The 23,627-nt window shown below is 47.6% G+C and overlaps 1 protein-coding gene across 1 annotated transcript in view; it reads left to right on the forward strand.

Moving 5' to 3' along the window:
* The window catches only part of SLC25A11 (solute carrier family 25 member 11), a 143,433-nt gene that overhangs the window by 57,406 nt on the left and 62,400 nt on the right, over positions 1 to 23,627 (forward strand). Inside the window, exons 2-5 of the mRNA XM_069643856.1 lie at positions 1,475 to 1,627; positions 2,477 to 2,683; positions 17,379 to 17,469; positions 20,879 to 20,969. Of these exons, the coding sequence (XP_069499957.1) occupies positions 1,475 to 1,627; positions 2,477 to 2,683; positions 17,379 to 17,469; positions 20,879 to 20,969 (542 nt within the window). The remainder of the gene's footprint in view (positions 1 to 1,474; positions 1,628 to 2,476; positions 2,684 to 17,378; positions 17,470 to 20,878; positions 20,970 to 23,627) is intronic.

Genomic DNA, 23,627 nt, shown 5'->3' on the forward strand with positions numbered 1-23,627 from the left:
TCATGTGATGGAGCATGATTTCTTAATTCCCTAGATGTTTAATTACCCCACCAAAAGCGAGCTCATTGCCACCCGGGTCAATTCCCCCAACATCAGGGCAAGCCAGTATGTCCTAGTGTCTGATCGCAGTCCTTTCCAGGGGCAAAGGAATGGCTACCCGTCACATGTCGTTATTGAGTGTGACTTTTGTTCAGATTGCTTGGTGATTCCGTTAGTTTGGATCCCAGGCATGCAATAGTACAAGTGAGGTGGTAATTTAAAGTCAAGTTAGCTGTTTTACAAGCATTAAAAGTTTTATTCCAACATTACAGAATACAAACAACATAAATGAACAACAAGTTTCTTATGCAAATACAAATAATGAATAATAAATACAAAATCAATTCAGCAAATGAGAAAAGTAGACTAACCAAGTGAAAAAGAAATCAGCAATTGAGAAAAGTTAGCTGTTTTTCCGACGGGACACTTATGTACTTAGTGATTTTACCGACCGCATTACAACCTTTCAAGTTAGCCGTGGTTCCCATATGATTAATTAGCTGGGTCTTTTTTGGTTTGGTTCATTTTAGGACATATGGGGGTCAAAAGTTCTTATTGGTAGTTTTCGGAGATACCTTATCATTTAGTTTCAGTGATTTAGTCGAAGAATCGGGATCTGCCTGCCTTCCTGCTGTCACTAATATGTCCTGCAGCCTTCCAAGCTGGTTTGCGGTGTGTCGGCTTGATGGCGACATAGTTTGCGCATGCCGCTGAAGCGCTGCTTCAGCGCTTGTCCGCCAGTAAAATGGGCAGTCCAAATGGTGCCAAAAACCTCAGATTTGTAGTCCTCAAAGTCTTCATGGTCTAAAAAGAGCAGCCAGAGCACAGCAACCACGAGTCACTCTGTTACTTCAGGTAAGCCCTAGTGGTTTTGCTTCTCCATCCCACAGTGCAGCTAATCATTTGCTAGTCTGTTAAATCTATGCTTGTAATATAAGTGAACGGTTGGTTGCCAGATATGCAATGTAGGGACCTTCGGTAGTACCGGTCCGTTCTGTGATATCACACGCACTGGCCCAAACCCCGCAGCATATTTATGATACCGAAGCCTATAGGCATTTCTGCAAGCTCCTGTTCAGCACATTCCTGCTGCTTACTCTTTTATGTAGGAGTCAGCTTTATGGGATTTCAACACAAGAGGTCCACTCCCTCGGAACTTTCTCATAGAAACTGTGCCCTATCCAGGGTCTGCTGGGGTTTAGGTGCCATATGAATCCTGCTGTACAACCGCTGCGGCTTTGTGAATCATGACGATTATATTGACAGTTGTTTTAATACATCTTTGTTGTGCCTCCCTCATAAATCACAATAACAATGATTTACCCCTCTGTCTCCTCTGCTCATTCCTTCGCCTTTCTATCTTCTCCCTCTCGTTTCTCTTTTTCTCTTTACCATGCCTCCCTCAACTCCTATTCCTTCCTCTGTCTGGGTGCAGGATGGCCGCCACAGTGTTTGTGCAACCACTGGACTTGGTGAAAAACCGGATGCAACTGAGCGGGGAGGGCGCCAAGGTGAGGGAGTACAAGACCAGTTTCCATGCGGTAGCCAGCATCCTGCGGAATGAGGGCCTAACCGGCATCTACACCGGGTGAGTAAATCTCAAGCAAATCAGGGGCCATTGACGACATAGATCAAAGCCAAAGGGTATGATGCCAATTGGGATCTTGATTAGTAAAACATGCTACTCCCGGCTAAACTGAGAGCACATGGGAAGGGATGAGTTCTGGGTCCATTGCGTGTAGGTGCAGGTGCAAGCGATATGGGAAATGCATCTCCTTACCCGTAAATCTCCTCGGAGATCATGCACTCCAAGATGTTCAGAAACCTGACCCAATCCAGTTGGAAGATGCTTCTCTAGTCTTGCTTTTTGGGGATTGTAGTCTTTACCTTCCCTCACTACAAATCAAGTACTACAATTCCCAGAGGACTCATAAAAGTGGGGTTTGACTGGCATCTCGCAAATGGATAATCTAGGTATGTAGAGAGTTAATTTTGTCCAAATAAGGTTTTCCACCAGTATATTGGCACTTGATATATGTCATAATTACAGTTTCAATGACTACTTAATGGGGGTGAACTACTGGCACTATAACTGCCTGGTAGAGGGCCCTTTTGCTAGCATAACTGATGATGATGTAGGCGACCAACAAAGTGAAGCTGCGTATACCTGCATTTGATACCTTTCCCAACATCTCATTTTTTCATTGGCTAAAGCAACTCTACAGGTTTCTTTTTCACTTTTAGCAAGATGGGAATGTATTTTTAGTTGTATCCAAGTTACTAAGAAAACTGTGTGGCCTGCTCTCATTGTTTTTGCACAATGTAGATGAGGCCTCGCTGGGGACAATGTGATTAGATCCCTTATTTGATGTTGGCATTCTGCTTTGATTGGTGAAGTTTAATCTCTCCTACCTGACTGCCTTTTTATCTTTCGCAGCCTCTCTGCAGGTTTGCTCAGGCAGGCCACCTACACCACGACGCGATTGGGCATCTACACAATTCTGTTTGAGAAGCTCACCAAGGCGGATGGCACCCCTCCCAACTTCCTCATGAAGGCGCTGATTGGTATGACAGCCGGTGCCACCGGGGCTTTCGTAGGCACTCCGGCAGAAGTGGCACTGATTCGCATGACGGCAGATGGCAGGTGAGTGACTGGTTGGACCTGAGAGATTGGGACAGCATGCGAAGGAAGGGGCAAGACTAGATGGAGTTCCTACCAGGAAGGTTTCCCAGGGACGCTGTTTGGTGTTGTGAAGTAGCAGGTAATGGCACTAATCCTGATGTTTAGTACTGTATTGGATAGAGTATTGGATGGCAGTGAGCTGCACTTTCCATGTCGGCTGTTTGCTTTCTGTATAAACAGAAACACTATCCCTGTTTATGGCCACTGTAACCCATTCCTGCCTTCACACGCAGGGCTCGCGAAATCAACTAGCCCATTGGCATTGGCAAGCAGTTTTTATGATGGATGAGTACCATTTGCAGGATACTCGACCTTGCTGGCGAGTATAGGGATGTTAGAAACTTAGTTTGCATTTACTGCAAACACACTTTGCAAAAACTGGCAAATGCAAGTTTCACTGTGCATGCTTATCAGCATTGCACCATATATGATGTGTGCTTACGGCAGCATGCACCATTTTACCAAAAGCACTGGTAAATATTTTGTCACCAGTCACCCTTTGGTGAGTGCATTTCCCTTAGGTTGAGTATGTAGACTAAAGTAGCTAGTGGGATTTGTAATCGTTTGCAAGGCCTGACATGGGTCTCCTCGGCCATATTCTGGTTTCCTAGAAGTGGGGTATGGCAATGATTGGTCATTGGGCTTTGTAATCTACACTTGTACTAGGTGGTGGGGGTGATGCAGAGAAAGCCACTGTAAAAATAGCATCACTTGGCAAGCTCTGAGGGGTCAACACATGAAATATCCAGGCAGAGAACTGCAGTGTCCTTGGAGAAGCAAAGCGGAGGTTTTAAGGTGGCATGAGCCGTTAGTATGGTTGCCTTAAGGGGAGGGAATTAAGAAATATTGACCAATGAAGAAGAATGACTAGTAACGATATTGACTGGAATGCGTGCAGTCATAACAGGATTTATTTTATTTGCCAAAGTTAGCTATAGTCCTGGGAATAGTAATCCTGTTTAACTTCCTCAAACAGCATGGATTGGGATGCTCGTATTTATTTTCATAGCTGTAAGCACAAGGGGGCCCTTCTCCCTCCGGTCAAAGAGCCTTTATGACAGACTGAGCCATCCTGTAAGCAGAGGTTTCCATGCATAGTTACTTGTTTTACGGTCCAAAGTTGTGACATGTTCCAGCGGAATATGGGGCTCCCTGGTCCTGCTTCTCACATATGGTAACCCCTGGCCTCTGTCTACGTCATTTACTACATCTTGAATTTCATCTGTGTCTTAAAATGCCCTTACTTGCCACCGTCAGCCTGGCCGACCCCCTAATTACCTTTGATGAGACTCTTGAAGGTTGTCTGCCCGAATGTCAACTGTATGTATTTAACAATGGAAACATCTAAAAGTTATCTCTTGTAAGTGGACCATTTCAAAGCCCACCCAATGCTTCCTCACGTAGTACAGACCACGCAGCATCAACTTGATCGGGTAGGTACTCCCCATGCCACTGTTGACCAACGCCACCTTTCTTATTCAGTCTGAAAGACATTGATGGGCAAACCTGCATATCCTCCCTTTGCCCAAATCTCACACCCATCCTCTTTGCACACTCCCGCCCTGTTTGAACCCACACCCTCAGCATTTCTTCCTCATACTTACCGCTTGTGCTACTTTCTCTTGTGTTGAACCATATCCCTAGCCCGTGTAAAAGTTCACTTTTTTTGCAGGAAGAAAGTAGGACAGGTTTACCTTTAGCACTCTTATTTTCATTATCCTGTATTTTCAGCTCAACATCAGGATTCGATTCAAAGCCACATTTGTGTTCTCAGGGGCACCCTAATATTCCTGCACACAGTACCAAATCAGCCACACCCCTAAAACCTCTCTCAAAGCTAAGCTGCCTGAAGAGGGGCACCAGACAAGGCAGGCATGCAGTTGAACAGATGAGAGGGGTAAGGATAAACAGGCTGGCTTTCAGGCTTGCTATCTTCCCCCTTAGAAGAAGACTTGTCACGAATAGTGGAAAATGGCTGGCTGTTTTACAAAGTTGGCTATGAGGCACTTTAGCCAGGATCCTAATGTCGGACATTATCTGCTATTCAGACAGTAAAATCATCCTTTTTTGGCTCTGCTCAAGTTGCACGAATTCCTTTTAGAACATGCTTACAGTAGTAGCATGCTGAATGTTTGACCCTAGTAAAACATAGCTAGAAGGTTTAGAATTAATGTTAACCTCTGGCATTGCTCTGGGCAACCCTCCAGACCATCGTTCTTCGCCTGCCAAGCCATTACAGAAGGGGAAAGACCATATGCAAATCAGGCTTGGTCCCACCCACCCCAAAAGAGGCAGTCCAGCCCAAACTGCTTGGTTGCATCCCTTCTACATGAGACCATCGGCATCCCCAAACAGGTTTCAGCCTTGGTGGGCCTCATCAGTGAGGAGTAACGTGGGTCCCTAGGCCCAGCAGGCACGAGCCCCTCTTCTGGGCATACCCATCCCACTCGGGGTGACTGTAGCAAAACAAAAGAGGTATAGCGAACGGAAATGTAGCTCGTCCCAGCGTGGTGGTAACTAATGTGCTGTTCTAAAAAGCAGCATTTAAGGGAAGCTTATGCATTGTTTGGGTTTGGCACATTTTCTTGAGAATATACTCAGAAGGTACAGGTAGCACAAGGAGAGATGCACGAAGGGTTTGAACCCCCTATTTACATTGCAGCCCCAACCTAACCCTCTCTGTAACAGCACACACAAGCTTTTTGTTTTCAGTATTTAGTGAAACGTCCTCTCCCCTATCCCACTTGGGACCCGCAGGTGATAATGGAGAGGCAGGGGGATAATCAAGGAACATGGCAACGACCTAGGTCTGCTAGGGCCATCAAAACGAACACTTTAAGAGTCACCCTCCCATAAATGCGTAGCTCAACACAATATCCAGACAAACGGTCACATCTGTCTGTGGGGACTGTGAGCCGAATGGGGCTTTATCCTTTGCTTTTCTCTGTAAGTTTGTGTCTGTCTTCCGGCTTGGTGTGTGCAGGTCGGTCCCTTGATTCAGCACTGACTGAGGTCCTCGTTTGCCTGGAATTAGATGGATAACTGTACTACAATGACCACCAAGTCCCAACGAATTTCCGTCAGTCTTCCTGGGATAGATGGCTCGGGGGAAATCCGAATATTAAGTTAATATTGTGGTCTCTTTACTGAAGTCACCCTTGCCTGCAGGATCTTGCAGTGATGCCAGAACCAATTCTTCCTTTGCCGCCTCTTGCAGGCCTTTGCTGTGCCCTCTGAAATGCGTTGGCATTCTCTATTGAATGGACCTCTTCTCCAGGTTTCCTGCTGCGTCCAAAAGCCCTGGACCTTTCTGGGTGAACTACCAGTACTTATGAGTTTCCTGCTTCTCCAGGAGTTCCACTTTTCTGTCTTGGTGAAAGAATATTTCATCTGAACAGTGCTGGAAACTCTTAAACCTGCCTTGTGTCCCCACAACACACTTATTTGATGGCTGCGAGTTTAGTGTATTCATGAATCTGTGCACGTTTTCCGCTCTTGACAACCCCTGGTGATAGTCTGTTTTCTCCTGAAGAGGCAGAAGTGGCCCTCCATGGCATCAAACTTTATATGCAACTTCTACTTATTTATTTATTCTTTAATGTGATATAGGTTGAAAGTAAATTCAAACTTTACACATGTAAAAATAAAGAACAATACATATATATACACATTAGTACATTAAAAACTAAATCAAGCAAAACCGAAAACAGACCCTAAAAGAATATCATACATAAGAAAATATAAAACAATCCAATATTTAAATATGTCATTGGTAAAAAATCTCAAATGACATCAGACAGGTGTGTATCTTACTAGTTTTCCCACAATTCTGTACTCATTTATTCAACTTCTACAGAGAATGCATAATCGGATGCTTCCAGCTGGACAGGCCCTCTGGACCTGCTGCTCCCATTTGGCGATGTCTGGTCCTTCTCTCCTAGCATTTTGCTGCTGCAGGGTAAACACATTGGGGTTTGATTTTTCCTTTCCCTTCCGGTTCCTTTTCCTTCAGATTCCAAGCAGTCCTTTTTCCATTGCACTTGTTTTTTTTTGTTTTTTTTTTTAACTCTTGGTTTTTTTGTGCCCTTCCCCCATACTCCGCCTTGAGGCCATCACTTTATTTCAGATTCAGACTCGATCACCACCTTTTGTTGTGCACTGGCGGCGCCCAGGATCCTTCACTCTCCTATGTCTGCACTAACTATGTTGCAGCACAGCACTCTTTTGCCATTGTCCCTCTCTCTCTACTATGCCCTTGTCTTACTGCCTGCTGTTATGGCCTTTATATCCTATCCTATCCTATCCTGCATGCTGGTGCCAAACCTGCGTTCCCTGGGGGCCATGGTTCTGCAACCTCTGGCTCTCTAGATATGTTGGACGACTCCCATGCTCCCTTACCATGTACTAAGCTGGATAGGGCATATGTCAATTGTAGTCTAAAACATGGAGAGCTAAAGGCTGCAGATCCCTGCCCTAGGCAGTTTAGCACCGGCCCAGGGCTCGGGCTAGTTTGCGGCAGAGCTTGGAGCTGAAACCAGTTGAATACACATTGAGAGATTTGGTAAATGTATGAGGGTTATTATCTCTAACTATCTGCCCCTCCCCAATGGAGCCTCCACATCTTGTATATAACAGGGGCGGAGTGAGACAGAGTGTTTTGGTTTTTGGATGGCTGGATGATACCGCCCACTTGAGCCTGTCCGTAGTAACTGCTAGCGGCACTAGTAGTGAGCGGTGGACTGACTTGGAATTGCAGAAGTGAGGCGGCGCGCCGGCAGATGCCGTTTGTGGAGCCGTGGGACCTGGAACTGTGAGTATGTGTGATTGTCTATCTGTTGCTTACACAGTGTACGTGGGCAGTTTCAAGCTCAGTGCCTTTCTGTTTGACTGGAGGACCGGCGGATCTGTGTATATTTGACACTTGATTACCCCACGTGAATTGAATCCGTAGCCCGTGACCTGGCAATCGTAACTAACAATGCAGTTGAAGCCCTTGGGCCTAGTGGGCCTGCGCAGCGAAGCTGCAAGGAAGGGGAAACGCTTACAGAGTCCAATGCACACCCGCAAGACTCAAGAAGATGCCCCTAAAACAACAAAAAGGAAGAAAGATTACATAGAGTCCCACCCATAATACAATCTAGCATCTCTGGCTTCTTTACAGGACTGCAGAGTGTGCCAGCATCGCTGGGGCGTAAGAGGGACGTGGACCCAGCCCTAAACTGTCAGAGTGGTCTAAAGGAAGGCATGACCACGAACTCCTCCCCCATTCTAGCATGACAGGAGATCATTCTGTAATCTTGTCTGCCTCCACCCACTCACTAATGGCTCCCTTTTGAACCTGTGTAGAACCCTGCAAAGAAATTCACTGGGGACAGCCACACAAGTGCCCTGCGAAAACTTGACAGGTAACCTTTCAAATAGCCCGAATTTAGAGGCCTTGGCGGCAGATTTAGAATTCAGTGCTAAAACCGACTTGGAGTCCGCAAGCAGGCCAATATGTTGTGCCGATGACCTTGTGCACGTGGGCGGGCCCCTTTAGCACTACCTTAAGGACCTTTTGGCAAAACCCGATGCTCTGTTTGCGCTTTGTTCCAACACAGCTAAGGAGCAGTGTGCATTGAAACTGACTATGGCCAGGGTTGTGGAAGCAACTGGGGCATCCCGGCCTGTCTTAAAACAACACAACCTCATCCCTGTTGTTAGTGAGAGTGAGGTGACGGCTACCTTTTCACAAGAGGCAGGGGTGCTGGGAGACTCTGGCTGTAGGATATTTGTTCCCCCTGATGATTCTGTAGTTTCTTGGAGGTCTCAGGACTCAGTAACCATCGCAGCTGAGAATGAGGAGGATGCGCTAGATGCATTGTGTGCGGAGATCTCCATGATGGAAAAATCTTCACCACCTGGCCCCAACCGTAATATATCTAGGAGGATACAGAGGGAAGTGGTTGCAACTAAGTTAACTCAATTCACAGCTGTAGCTCCGCCTGGTGGTAAAGACAGGACCCTTGCAATCACAAGGTTGGAAGGAGCTGGAGCACCTACAATACCTAAAATAACAAGGAAAACACTGGCTGATGGATCCAAACGCACAGTAATATTACATGGGCCTCTGGACAGGTGGGCCCTTCCCAAACCCACTTCTTCCAAAAATAAAGAAGTTATCAAGGCACCAGATCTTACCCTGAATGTAAGCGACAAGATTTGGACTTCAAAGCAGCAGTGTCTGCGCACAAATTATTATCCTTTGGTAGAACCGCATGGACACGATCGGACTGGCACTGGTAAAGTTGGGGCGATGAGAGAAGGACTCATCCCACAAGTGGCCATTCGACGGGACACCAATTTTAAGTGGAGTTTGGTCTCTGCTCTTAACAATGAGGCTGGGGTGGGGAGTGTTGCCAAACCTAACTTTGGTCCTGGTGGGGTTCATGGTTTAATAAAGCCCAGACGACTTGTGAATATCGAAGAGATACATACTACTGCTTTGAGTCAGTTTTTGAGCAGGACAACTTTGCTTCAATTATGGGCTACGATTCCCTGGTTATCTACCATATCATCTGCCGACATAGTCGAGTTGGAACTGCCAAAGTGGTACAGTAGCACCAATTGGGTTTTATTACATTTTGCCTCACCCTGTTGTGTGCTAGTGTTGACGCTCTGGATGCTTTAGGTTTGAAATTGTTAGTGTGTGGTACACCGCTTGAAACACCTGGGTGTCAGATCCCTGATGTGCAGTATCAGAGGGGGTTGGTTAACCGGGCACGTAGTCAGGGGACTAACTGCTTAGATAACGCTTACCCTACACAGGTGACTCGCCAACGTCCCTACCCGTGCTTTGAAGAAGTGTACTGAGTACCAACAAATAAAAAGTGAATCAGTATCTTGATGGGCCGTAACTGACCACTCAGGTTTGTTAGCTGGAACTCCCACGGGCATAGCCATCCTTTGCACCCTGAGGGGTCCATTCACACTTTGTCCACCTATGATGTCTTTTCATTACAGAAGGCCTGGCTTGATTGTCTCGTACATGTTGAGGTTTTCCATCTCTATCAAACTTTGGCCAATAAAGGCCCCAAGGGAAGCACCTATGTTGGGCTTATCATGGGACTAAGTCTGATTTTAAGCTCACTTGATGCGTGTAAGCCTTTGGTTTATGGTAGAATACAAGTTGTGGAGATATGGTCTGGCAAGGAGTATGATACTAGGAGTATGCTGGTCATCAACCTTAACATCCCCCGTACTAAATGTACACAAGAAATTCACTCCTCGCTGGAAGAAATACTGGCTGCAAGTGCCTGGGACTACGGGGAGGAGTGTCTGGTACTGCTTGGTGAGGATTTTAATGCTAGATGCCATGACGAAGTCCAGTGCGCGGCATACTACTATGTGGCTAAACAGTGGGAAAGTAACAACAAGGGTAAACTACTTGAGGCGCTGGGACCTCACCCATGTTGAATGACAGAACCACAGGGGATATCCCAGGGCAATACACCTGGGCGGGGAACAAAAGCCAGGTTACACTGGATTATTTATTTTGGAATAATGCATGCCTTTTGGCCGTACAGGATCTTGGAGTTATTGCTTGCAATTATAGTGATCATGACATGTCCCTTACTATTAATTTGGCCGATACAAAATCTAAACACAGAGCTTCTTGCGGGTGCACTGGCTTGCAGCCTAAATTACGTTCCTCAACCCCTATCAAGTTCCTTAGATTGGAGTTGGGGTTTGTTCTTTGAAAGGCTAGGCAATGTTTAAACAGGGGATGTTGAACTAAAAAATGAATGCCAGGCCTAAATGCCAACTGCTTTCTTTGATGGCGACTACACCGGGTTTGTGCACCATGTCCAAAGGAAATCATTTTAACAATTTAATTACTATGCTCTACGAGAACATTGGTTGGTCACCCGACTTCAACACATGACACCAGCCTTGTTACTTTGCAACACCTAATCAACATCTATTCAAAAGCAAACTGAAGCAATGAGACTGGACTAACAACTATACGCACCTCTCCACATTAAAGGCCTGGGTTTAAGGCCCCTGTCTTCTCAGGTTGGCTGCATTGCAGGAAGGATGTGCCCCCTACCATTGTGGGGCAAAGTCTGCTTTATCATCTACCCACAACAGACCTTGCAACCCTTTTGAAGATGGCAGCCACCTTTTGGCTTCGATCCAGGCTGCCTGCAATGCCTGGAGAGGGAGAGGCACCCGACAGTATGGAGCCGCTTAATTGGCTTACTATCACAACAAATGCCGGCATTAAAGGGCCGGGTTTAAGGTCCCTGTCTTCTCCCTGTCTGCCCATGGCTGACCAACACCGGAATGCCTTCTTAGGGTCTGAATCTTCACCTTTGCATCCGGCTCATTACGAAGGTGAGCGTCAAATTGTCCGACTCGCCTCTCCTGTTATGTCCCTACCTGCTTTCTACACTCCTGATGTGCACCTTGTCCTGATTTCTGCCTCCGACCTTCCAGACCTCCCCTTTCCCTTTGTGCACTAAGCGCGAAGACGCCCGGATCGCCATGGTTACCTCGACACCGGCGCCCTCATAAACTGTACTCTAACATAAATACTCTATGCCATATGCTAGCATTCTGCTATCTGCATCCACTCCGTTACTCTTCATCACCGCTCCTCCACGTGCCTGCGTGGCCTTTACGATTCCTTGATGAAGACCGAAACTCTGTTCAAAATACTTGATCCTGTTTGTGATGCATCTGTTACATTAATGCTGTTAACAGGCATTAGTCCCTATGTCTCCCGAGCACTGCCTGGGATGACCAGCAGTGACCCCTGCCCATGTCGCAGTGCACCAATCAATGTGCGTAACTTCTTGGTACTACCTTGTCCTACTAAATCTTGGTCCCAGTCGAGGCGTTATGCTATTTATCAAGCCTCTTTTCCTGCATAGCACACTGTAAACCTTCTTTGTAACATCCACTTTAGAAACCCCTGTGACAACCATCAAGATAAGCACCATGTCCCTTGAATCTGTCTATCTGTAGCTCCCTGCAACTGTAGGAGAGGCTTTCCCAGCAACTGCCAGCATTGAGTTCTATGCCCACTTGTACCTGAATGTATGCCTGATGTGGCTCCCCGCAACATGAGGTGAGGCCTTGCCAGCATTGAGTTCTATGCCCACTTGTACCTGAATGTATGCCTGATGTGGCTCCCCGCAACATGAGGTGAGGCCTTGCCAGCATTGAGTTCTATGCCCACTTGTACCTGAATGTATGCCTGATGTGGCTCCCCGCAACATGAGGTGAGGCCTTGCCAGCATTGAGTTCTATGCCCACTTGTACCTGAATGTATGCCTGATGTGGCTCCCCGCAACATGAGGTGAGGCCTTGCCAGCATTGAGTTCTATGCCCACTTGTACCTGAATGTATGCCTGATGTGGCTCCCCGCAACATGAGGTGAGGCCTTGCCAGCATTGAGTTCTATGCCCACTTGTACCTGAATGTATGCCTGATGTGGCTCCCCGCAACATGAGGTGAGGCCTTGCCAGCATTGAGTTCTATGCCCACTTGTACCTGAATGTATGCCTGATGTGGCTCCCCGCAACATGAGGTGAGGCCTTGCCAGCATTGAGTTCTATGCCCACTTGTACCTGAATGTATGCCTGATGTAGCTCCCCGCAACATGAGGTGAGGCCTTGCCAGCATTGAGTTCTATGCCCACTTGTACCTGAATGTATGCCTGATGTAGCTCCCCGCAACATGAGGTGAGGCCTTGCCAGCATTGAGTTCTATGCCCACTTGTACCTGAATGTATGCCTGATGTGGCTCCTCGCAACGGAAGGAGAGGCTTTCTCTGCATGTATTTTAACCTACTATGTTCCTTGAATGATGTCTGATGTAGCCCCTTGCAACAAGAGGAGAGGCCTTACCCGTATGTTTTCTCTCGCTTACCATGTCCGTGGTATGCATCTCAGTTGGAGCTCTTTGCACTTGGGGAGAGCCTCCACTAGTATGTATACGAAGCATATTCTTATGAAGCACTTTCTGTAACTAGCGCCTAGATACGTGAGGGTTTTGTGCGCTGTGAATAAATGTCAAAATAAATAAATATGCTTGCGTCTCAAATGTCACACACTTGTATTTACGGCTCAAAGATAGTCCTGCATAAATCAACTCGCACTGTTTGTAACTTGTGGGGCTCACCTTAATATCCATCAGCAGTATAGGACTTGTTGCATCTGTAATAGCCGGGATTCGATTGAAACTGCTAAACATCTATTTGCAGAGTGCTCAGTCTTGGGACCAGCTATTATGACCACAATGGGTGGTTTTGTGCACAATTAATTGAGTCTATAAAGCTGGATGCATTTTGGAATGTTTGCCTCAACACGGAGAGTGAAAGGGTACAGCTGGCCTCGTATAGACTTTGGTGTACCATTCAGAAATTATTACCCAAGGATCACTAAGGAACAATATGTATGTCGTAGATTCCTTGTATTGTAGTAGTTTGTACTCTATTTTAATCATCTGTTATTTGATGGCTAGTACATTTTAGTATTTATAATCTTAAAGAGTGTTTTTAGTCGCTAAGGAATCTGCTCTGGGAACCTCGCTCAACACACAATGTGATGATCTTGCCTGGGATGATAAGTACATCTGAACAACTAACCTCTGTTATACAACCGGGTGGGACCTGGCTGGCCTCGTGTATAAGTGTCAAGGGGTGGATTCTCTGACTTGGAAGGACTATATAGTGTCCTGTTCGTAATGTGTAAAATGTGATGTTAATAACTTGCATTATTTGATTTTATGTCTTATACATTTAGGTTTTGATGATTTTAATTTGTAAAAGTTTTCGAGCTATATACAAATAAATAAATAACAGCTTCTTTAAAATTCTGGGTCTACCAGGCAGACATTTTAAGCATTGATATTACATTTAGTATTGCACCTAGGAAGATCTCTTGTAATTTTTTGGACGCTAATTAACAAAATTAAATTACCTTTGCTCCTTTCGAGAGATGGGTTCCATAATAAAACACGAAAACATATTTTGCACACGCTTCTCTAAAAAGCATGTAGAAACAGGATTGGGTAGGTTCTGGGACATAACCAGTCGGCTGAACCTTTCTGGCCCTTTCTGCCTCTTTATTGGATATTTTCTTTCTTTAATCTTTGGCCTTTTCTCTTTGAGCTGAAAGTACTCTTACCCGTTGACCATGACCACCTCCCATGACCCCTGAGCACGTGGCTCCTGCAGGAGTTGACCTTTGTGGAGCAAATCCCGAGTTAACGGGTGAGACGGCACCCTTGCCAAGTTTGAGAAGCTTGGTATATTTTGAAAGAACGGTCATTACTCGCGCTTTGACCTACACCCAGGGATAAAGAGGAGTCTGTGAGACTTTGGACCGCACACTCGTTGAAATATAGAATGTTTGGGTTATCTTATGTGAAGGAGGACCTGCAAGAACTTCAGAGGATGTGTGTTGAATGTACATGGTTAGTAATTTAAAACCTAGAATGTCCTGAAGCATTATGAGAATGTTGCAGGCCAGGGAAGTTTGGAGGCGTGGTTTGACTAGTGTGGGCCGTATTATGGTCATGTGAAAGCTTGGCTCATCCATATTTAACGGTGGTCATTTTAGAGCATGCAAGCTCCAAGAACATCGCTGACTTTGAAATGAGTACCAACTTGTCATATATTTAATAGCTATTGCAACATGTAGTACACACTATATACATGATTTTGTGAAAGAGTCCTATTGAGACTATGTAGGGCACTGAGACCATTTGCAGAACTGTTGACATTATTTGTTAGTTTTATGTTGTCTTTGTTAATTTAAATTTCAGACTGTGCTAATCCACCCAATTCTTGCATGGTATGAGCCTCTCGTTGCAATTCAAAGGAATGTGTCATTGGATGTGCCAAGCTATTTTGGAATAGTTGCCCTCCTGTAATGTATTGGAAGCTATTGTAAAACAAAATCGTATGCACGTCTAACAATAGAATTGAACCTCTCTGGCAGTCTTATGCTGTTCCTGGACCAGTTGTCATTTAGTCAACAGTGATTGATGTCCAGCAGATGCACCAGGCGCATCAACTACAGTAGGTTCCTAAGATCATGGGTAAAAAGACGTGTGTGTGTGTGGGCGCAATGAGGAAGGCCAATGTGCAGGTCGCTGAGAACAATGTGGATCTCGTGCATGTCCCTACTGAATGCAAAGAGTAGGTTTGACACCAAGTTTGGTGACGGTCGTGCCTCGGCCCGATCCCTGCCCCCCAACTAGTGAGGGTAAGTTGTACTTTTGTATATATTGATTGACTGTGAAGCCTGAAGGAAGATTGCTGAGGCAAGTGGCCTTGGTTGAATGAATGACTGGAACTTGGGCCAAATTCTATCCTCTGAGTTTTTTGGGCATATTTGATTTTGTGAAAATATATTGGAGTTATAAATTGTTTCAATCATGCGTGTATTGTGGAATGTTCTTTTTTCAAATGCTTCATCCAGCCATTATTGAGTCATAGTAAGGTACAAACCACTGACTACTAAAAACACCCTCTTCTAGTCCCATATGATATAATCCAGCTAACTAGACGAGCGTTGAAGAGGTTAAGGAAATCCTTAGAGATTGTGGGAATGAGGCAGCATTTTTATCCACCAACTCCTCAGTGAGGGAAGATATGTGCTGCACCGCAGCGGGCCTTGATGGTGTTCATCATTACTTATAAGGAAAGGAGAAGGAAGAAGGTTATTTTGGTTCAAGCGGCTTGGAAGGAGAGACCAAATGCTGAGTGTCGGTGCAGAGAATGCGGCCAGAAGGGCCGAATGATCGGGCATTCTTTATTATAATGTCGCGGGGATGTGTAGAGAGGGCCGCTTCAGGCATATTGCTTCAAATAGGTCTGGTGATTAATAGTGTAACGTGTGCCTCCTCCCTGGGCATGCTATTACTGGTAATAATACTGTAGGAATTGATCTTGAATTAAGTTGTGTGTGGTCTACACAGTTTTTGTAACGCAGGAAACCAGGACCACATTACTTCATCATGATTACTACAGCTGCATGCCAAGCGCCATCAGTCTTCGAGGCTTGCAGAGCTGATGGCCTGTTGGTACTGGCATAAATATTGAACGGGACGTCTGGTTACTGCCTTGCTCTGCCCAGGTAGGTACACTTATATATAAACAACACAATCGAGGAAGGTCATGGTAGTCTAACTGCTGAAAAAGAAATACTGAATCCTGGGTTTGTCAAAACATGACTCGGTTAGACACAGGTTTTTTGAAAGTCTGTATACTGCAGTTTTTATTCAAATTGTGTGCAGTTAGTGTAAAGATGCACTTGAATTTATAAAGCGTAGGATATTCAACATTAAAACATACATGGTGTAGTACCTGAGTTATACAAATCAAATGACAACTATTTGAAATACCAAATTGTCTTGCTTTCACATTCTCTACAGGTCCCTTGGGAAGGAAACTAGAGAACTCAGTGAGACAAGCACTGTGAGCCGCGCAGGAGACGGCCGATCGACCGTCAGCACACTCAACTTTAATGTTGAATATCCTATGCTTTATAAATTCAGTATACAGACTTTTTCAGAAAACCTGTGTCCACGAGTCATGTTTTGACAAACTCAGGATTCAGTATTTCTATTTCAGCAGTTAGACTACCATGAACTTGCTCAATTGTGTTGTTTATACAGTTGGTACTGGCGGCTGCTCCTTTGGCAAATTTGAAGCGTAACTTAAGATTTTCGTAATGGGAGTTAGACTGGTTAGTTGAGTTTACTACTGCAAGATGAGTTAGTACAAGCCATGCACAGTCAGTCAAAAGCCATTTACTGTTTTTGGAGCTCAGCCTCCGGCGCGTTTGTGCCCATCCGGGGTTTCGTCCTTTCATTGTTGTAGATATTCTTGTAAATTGGTTACATTTTCTTCAGGTCTGTCTTTGAGTTTCTTATCTGGGTATAGCTTGGACATTAACGTGTCAAGACAGTTAATTGTAGCCTAAATGTTATTCACCAGATAGCAAGTAAATTGGGTGGTTCAAGGTAGCCTTCCTGGGCTCCTTTGCTTCTCTGCAGCTTGGAAAACATCCTTGTACAGTTCAGTGGACAGAATTTACTAATGCAAGTGTCTGCAGAGATGCTTAGATGGGCGAAACTGGCCTGACAGTTCCCTGTGTCCATGATCGCTCTTAAACCCGTGCCCTCTATGGGAATTCCTCGCTGTAGGAGGTAGGCAACTCCAAAGGGGACGTGATGCTGAAAAAGAATACTCTCCCCTTTATCGATACTATTCCAGTCTGGCTCTCCTTGTGTCGCATGTGGCACACTTCTTCCCTCTCACCGTCCTGCCCCACCTGCGCAATGCCACATGCTGCCATTTTACCAGTTGTTTTAAGAAATCTCAGATGGGGTTAGAGTTCTAGATATTGTGGTGGCTTTTGATGTTGTTGGGGCTCAAACAAAATAAATGCTTGGCCCTACGCAGGTTAGAAAGCGCTCACAAGGGCTTGTCCATTGATCTGATATCCTCCTCCTCATGCCCAGGGCGTCAGTAGCCCAACACGCATGAAGATACCACTACTAGACACAGAGTCTTCCTGGTTAAGCAACATGTTCTTGTGCCTATTGCTCTGCAGACACACGTGAATGCTCAGTTCTTTTTCTGTATTCTTTTTCACAGGCTGCCCTTGGATCAGAGGCGAGGGTATTCCAATGTCTTTAATGCCTTGATCCGGATATCCCGGGAAGAGGGGATCACCACCATGTGGCGGGTAGGTCTGAACATACGTGTGCTTCTCAGAGTCCTTGTGTCATTAGCAGGTGAAGGCGGGTTACACCTATACAGATGCGGTTCAGATTCCAAGAGGTCTCGCCTCTATTCTCTTCACTTTCAAGGACGTTTCCATCTCTGCACTCCGAGCTGACCCGGAGAGGGGGAGAGCTTTGTAGTGAAAGACTCCTCTTTTCTAGCATGATAGACTATCAAGGTAAACCCTTCCTGGTTTGGCTGGGTGACGCTCAAGGTCCCAGTTCTACAGCTATAAGCAATTTGGTGTCCTTTAGTTGTGAACCTTTACCAACGCCTTTTCCATGGCAGGGTATGTAGATTAAGCTTGTCTGGCCGGGATTCTACTCAGGCAGGCCTGGCGGAGGCCAGCAAGCTTATGCGCCGTAGTCTCTGTCTGTCTGTGTCTCTCTCTCTCTCTCTCTCTCTCTCTCTCTTTCTCTCTCTCTCTCTCTCTTTCTCTCTCTTTCACAATCTCTCTCTCTCTTTCTCTTTTCTTTTTAGACGATACATTAGCCCTGCACAGAGCTTGCTAAGCTTTTGCTGCATGCTTAAGAGTCCTTTTTTGGCATTTTTGTGAGTGTATTCCCGTCTGGCTGGGAGACTCTGGGACAGATTATGTGGAATTTTGGGTGCAGCAGGCCACTGCATTGCTTCCGCCCTACGAGAGCGCTTTCTGGGACAAGATCATCCTCCAGACTGAGTCTCCGTGTGGTTCCAGAGTGTCCGAACAGTTCCTTAGCTTGCCATTGTGCTGCAGAGGGACTGCTTGCCAGCAGGAGAGGCAACCTTCTCACAGCCCAGTGGCAGGCAGAGGATGGGCTCAGTAGGACTGCCTGCCAGCAGGAGAGGCAACCTTCTCACAGCCCAGTGGCAGGCAGAGGATGGGCTCAGTAGGACTGCCTGCCAGCAGGAGAGGCAGTCTTCTCACAGCCCAGTGGCAGGCAGAGGGTGGGCTCAGTAGGACTGCCTTCCAGCAGGAGAGGCAGTCTTCTCAATCTTCTCACAGCCCAGTGGCAGGCAGAGGGTGGGCTCAGTAGGATTGCCTGCCATCAGGAGAGGCAGTCTTCTCACAGCCCAGTGGCAGGCAGAGGGTGGGCTCAGTAGGACTGCCTGCCAGCAGGAGAGGCAGTCTTCTCACAGCCCAGTGGCAGGCAGAGGGTGGGCTCAGTAGGACTGCCTGCCAGCAGGAGGGGCAACCTTCTCACAGCCCAGTGGCAGGCAGAGGGTGGTGGGCTCAGTAGGACTGCCTGCCAGCAGGAGAGGCAACCTTCTCACAGCCCAGTGGCAGGCAGAGGGTGGGCTCAGTAGGACTGCCTGCCAGCAGGAGAGGCAATCCTCTCACAGCCCAGTGGCAGGCAGAAGGTGGGCTCAGTAGGACTGCCTGCCAGCAGGAGAGGCAACCTTCTCACAGCCCAGTGGCAGGCAGAGGGTGGGCTCAGTGGCAGGCAGCGGGTGGGCTCAGTAGGACTGCCTGCCAGCAGGAGAGGCAACCTTCTCGCAGCCCAGTGGCAGGCAGAGGGTGGGCTGAGTAGGACTGCCTGCCAGCAGGAGAGGCAATCCTCTCACAGCCCAGTGGCAGGCAGAGGGTGGGCTCAGTAGGACTGCCTGCCAGCAGGAGTAGGATTGCCTGCTAGCAGGAGAGGCAATCTTCTCACAGCGCAGTGGCAGGCAGAGGGTGGGCTCAGTAGGACTGCCTGCCAGCAGGAGTAGGACTGCCTGCTAGCAGGAGAGGCAATCTTCTCACAGCGCAGTGGCAGGCAGAGGGTGGGCTCAGTGGCAGGCAGCGGGTGGGCTCAGTAGGACTGCCTGCCAGCAGGAGAGGCAACCTTCTCGCAGCCCAGTGGCAGGCAGAGGGTGGGCTGAGTAGGACTGCCTGCCAGCAGGAGTAGGACTGCCTGCCAGCAGGAGAGGCAATCTTCTCACAGCGCAGTGGCAGGCAGAGGGTGGGCTCAGTAGGACTGCCTGCCAGCAGGAGAGGCAACCTTCTCGCAGCCCAGTGGCAGGCAGAGGGTGGGCTGAGTAGGACTGCCTGCCAGCAGGAGTAGGACTGCCTGCTAGCAGGAGAGGCAACCTTCTCGCAGCCCAGTGGCAGGCAGAGGGTGGGCTGAGTAGGACTGCCTGCCAGCAGGAGTAGGACTGCCTGCTAGCAGGAGAGGCAATCTTCTCACAGCGCAGTGGCAGGCAGAGGGCGGGCTCAGTAGGACTGCCTGCCAGCAGGAGAGGCAATCTTCTCACAGCGCAGTGGCAGGCAGAGGGCGGGCTCAGTAGGACTGCCTGCCAGCAGGAGAGGCAATCTTCTCACAGCGCAGTGGCAGGCAGAGGGCGGGCTCAGTAGGACTGCCTGCCAGCAGGAGAGGCAATCCTCTCACAGCCCAGTGGCAGGCAGAGGGTGGGCTCAGTGGCAGGCAGCGGGTGGGCTCAGTAGGACTGCCTGCCAGCAGGAGAGGCAATCCTCTCACAGCCCAGTGGCAGGCAGAGGGTGGGCTCAGTAGGACTGCCTGCCAGCAGGAGTAGGACTGCCTGCCAGCAGGAGAGGCAATCCTCTCACAGCCCAGTGGCAGGCAGAGGGTGGGCTCAGTAGGACTGCCTGCCAGCAGGAGTAGGATTGCCTGCTAGCAGGAGAGGCAATCCTCTCACAGCCCAGTGGCAGGCAGCGGGTGGGCTCAGTAGGACTGCCTGCCAGCAGGAGAGGCAACCTTCTCGCAGCCCAGTGGCAGGCAGAGGGTGGGCTGAGTAGGACTGCCTGCCAGCAGGAGAGGCAACCTTCTCACAGTCCAGTGGCAGGTAGAGGGTGGGCTCAGTAGGACTGCCTGCCAGCAGGAGTAGGACTGCCTGCTAGCAGGAGAGGCAATCCTCTCACAGCCCAGTGGCAGGCAGCGGGTGGGCTCAGTAGGACTGCCTGCCAGCAGGAGAGGCAATCTTCTCACAGCGCAGTGGCAGGCAGAGGGTGGGCTCAGTAGTTGTCCAAGTCTGAGGGCCTGAAAAGAGAGTGCATGTTGCTGTCACTCGCTACTCTAGCAATCTGATGAAGAAAACGCGTCCTTCCATTTCTGCCTCCACGGCTCCTCCCCTGCTCTTATTGTGTAAGCCCTAAGGTAAGCACGTAAGCATGTGCTCTGCGCCTGTGCACTTTGCCAATCTGTGGCCATAAATCATTCCTTAAATTTGAAGGGTCAATCATTTTTTCAGGTTTGGAGTGTGAGTGTGAGTGTGCTTCCTCTTTTATTCTGGTCTGCATGTGTGCTGGACACCCGAGCAGAGGATGGCTGGCTTTGCTCATCGCATCATTAGTGGTCCACATGCGAGACAGGCCGACCTGCCACCCTCTCTCTCTTTCTGACCTGCACAGTGATTGCACCGCTTGTCACTGACCCTTGCTCTCTCTGTTTCAGGGTTGTGTGCCCACCATGGCCCGAGCGGTAGTGGTAAATGCTGCCCAGCTGGCTTCCTACTCCCAGTCCAAGCAGTTCTTGTTGGATTCCGGTAAGTGGCTGACGTAGGTCTAGCGTTTCACCCACGTGGGCTTATCTGGTACTGGATTTATTCTCCTCTCTCATGAAGGCATCAGGCACCACAGATCCTTGCGCCAATTGGATGCTCTTTGTGGCCCTCAATGCACTTTACACCGTCGCATTACTAGCTTAGTGTGAATTCTAGTGAAGGGGGCAATACACAGCAAATAAAGCTCTGCTTATGTGGGGTTCTCTGTTGTGGTGCAGTGAAGATGGAAGCAAAGCTACAGAGATTTGGATCATATCAGTATTCTGGAGGCTGATACCACCTGGCAGTGATCTTCCCTTTCGCCCCCACATACATTGGGATAGCTAGGACTTGATTTGGATGCAGCGGAAGGGAGGAGTAAGCAGAATATGGCGTGAGCGCAGCCTGTAAAAAAGTGCTGTTTCTGCTGGTGGCAGTTATCTCCTGGCATTTGTTACGTAGAACCAGAGAGCAAGTGCAGTGCACCGCCAAAATAGACTGATTGGCAAGCCCGTTCAGTTTCACAGTGGCACTGTGGGCATGATAATGGAGTGCGCGTCGGTTCATGGCGATGGCTGCATTTGGCAGGGTACTCAGCGCTCAGGTAGAGTCTATTAATGACATAGGGGCCCCTGCCAGAATCCATGGACTCCCTTGTACTAGGACTAGAAAATACCCAGGAACAACAGAACGGTGACCCTTTGGGAACCTCCTTTCGATGCTCTGGGTGCTTGGCTAGGGACTATGTAGACCGCAAAATACCCATGGACCAGAGGTCATCCATTCACATATCGGGGAGCCAGCCAGGGTACATACATATATATCATGGAAGACTCCGTGCAGGACTGTGGGCGTCTAAGCAGAACACTTGGCGACCAGAGACCTGCCATGCCAACCATAGACTAGTGCCATTTAGCTGATGGCCAATGGTCTCCAGCCTGGATACACACTCCAGAGAGCCTCCATTTCCATTGTCCAGGGCTGCTTACAGGCCCTAGCCTATTCTTTACCTTGTTGAAGTTACAGAATGTGGTTTTATTGCTCAAGTAAACTCTTTGGGTAGGGCATTCCAAGCAGTGGTTATGTAGCCTCCATAGTGGAAACTGCTCTGTTCATAAAGTGGGGGGAGGGTCTGGATTGTGCCTGAGGCAGTGATAGTGGTGGTTCAGGATGCAGTGTACAGCCTAAAAGCCAGAGGTGGTTCTTTATAGTTCTAATGGTAACAGACTGTTGACTGTGGGTCTTACGGAATTGAAAATGTTCTTGATTGTAGACTGTTGTGTGCGTGAAGGAAAGAGAATGTTACTTTTACAGTTCTGGTGGTTCTGGGATGTTTATAGAAATTAAATAGTTCTTACACAGATGTTGGTTAAAGACTGTTAAATGTGTTTTACAGACGGGAAAAGAGGCTTACATTGCAACTGGTTGCAACACCCATTGGTGGATGTGCTGTTTAACCAAGTGACCTTATTCGTACGTTGAAGTTGGACACAGACTGTTGAATATGCTCTTTTCAGAAGATATGGGGTTCTTACACTGTTCGTGGTTACAGACACTGCTAGATATGCTGTTTACAGAAGAGATGGGGTTCTTACACTTTTGGTGGTTACAGACACTGCTAAATACGCTGTTTACAGATGAGAACTGGTTCTTGCACTGTCCGTGGTTACAGGCTGTTCATACGCTGTTTACAGATGAGAAAGGGTCGTAACGCTGTCCGTGGTTACAGACTGTCACATATGCTGTTCGCAGAAGAGGTAGGGTTCTTGCACTGTCCGTGGTTACAGACTGCTAAATATGCTGTTTACGGAAGACATAGGGTTCTTACCTATTGGTAGTTAGACTGTTAAATACACTGTTTTCAGAAGAAAAAAGGGTTCTTACACTATCTGTGGTTACAGACAGTGCTAGATATGCTGTTTACTAAGGAGATGGGATTCTTACAGTTTTGGTGGTTACAGACACTGCTAAATATGCTGTTTACAGATGAGAAAGGGTTCTTACACTGTCCGTGGTTACAGGCTGTTAAAGATGCTGTTACAGAAGGGAAAGGGCTCTTACACTGTGCGTGGTTACAGGCTGTTGAAGATGCTGTTAAAGAAGGGAAAGGGCTCTTACACTGTCCGTGGTTACAGGCTGTTGAAGATGCTGTTACAGAAGGGAAAGGGCTCTTACACTGTCCGTGGTTACAGGCTGTTGAAGATGCTGTTACAGAAGGGAAAGGGCTCTTGCACTGTCCGTGGTTACAGGCTGTTGAAGATGCTGTTACAGAAGGGAAAGGGCTCTTGCACTGTCCGTGGTTACAGGCTGTTGAAGATGCTGTTACAGAAGGGAAAGGGCTCTTACACTTTTGGTGGTTACAGGCTGTTAAAGATGCTGTTACAGAAGGGAAAGGGCTCTTACACTATCCGTGGTTATAGGTTGTTAAAGATGCTGTTACAGAAGGGGAATGGGGTTACCTTGATAATGTGTACCAAGGGGAACCCTCTCTTCTAATGACTGTTTGCAATGTATTGCAAGGGCTGCTACAGAAGGGACATGAAGCTCGACATCATTGCTTTTCAGGCTGCAGGCTACATAAAGCAAAGGGTCCTTTCCACTCCAGGGTTTACATGCTGTGGCATGTAAAGGTCACACAGGACACTGACCTTCTTGAATACT

Source organism: Ambystoma mexicanum, chromosome 1p, assembly GCF_040938575.1.
Source record: "Ambystoma mexicanum isolate Mex_15411 chromosome 1p, UKY_AmexF1_1, whole genome shotgun sequence".
Classification (NCBI taxonomy): Eukaryota; Metazoa; Chordata; class Amphibia; order Caudata; family Ambystomatidae; genus Ambystoma; species Ambystoma mexicanum.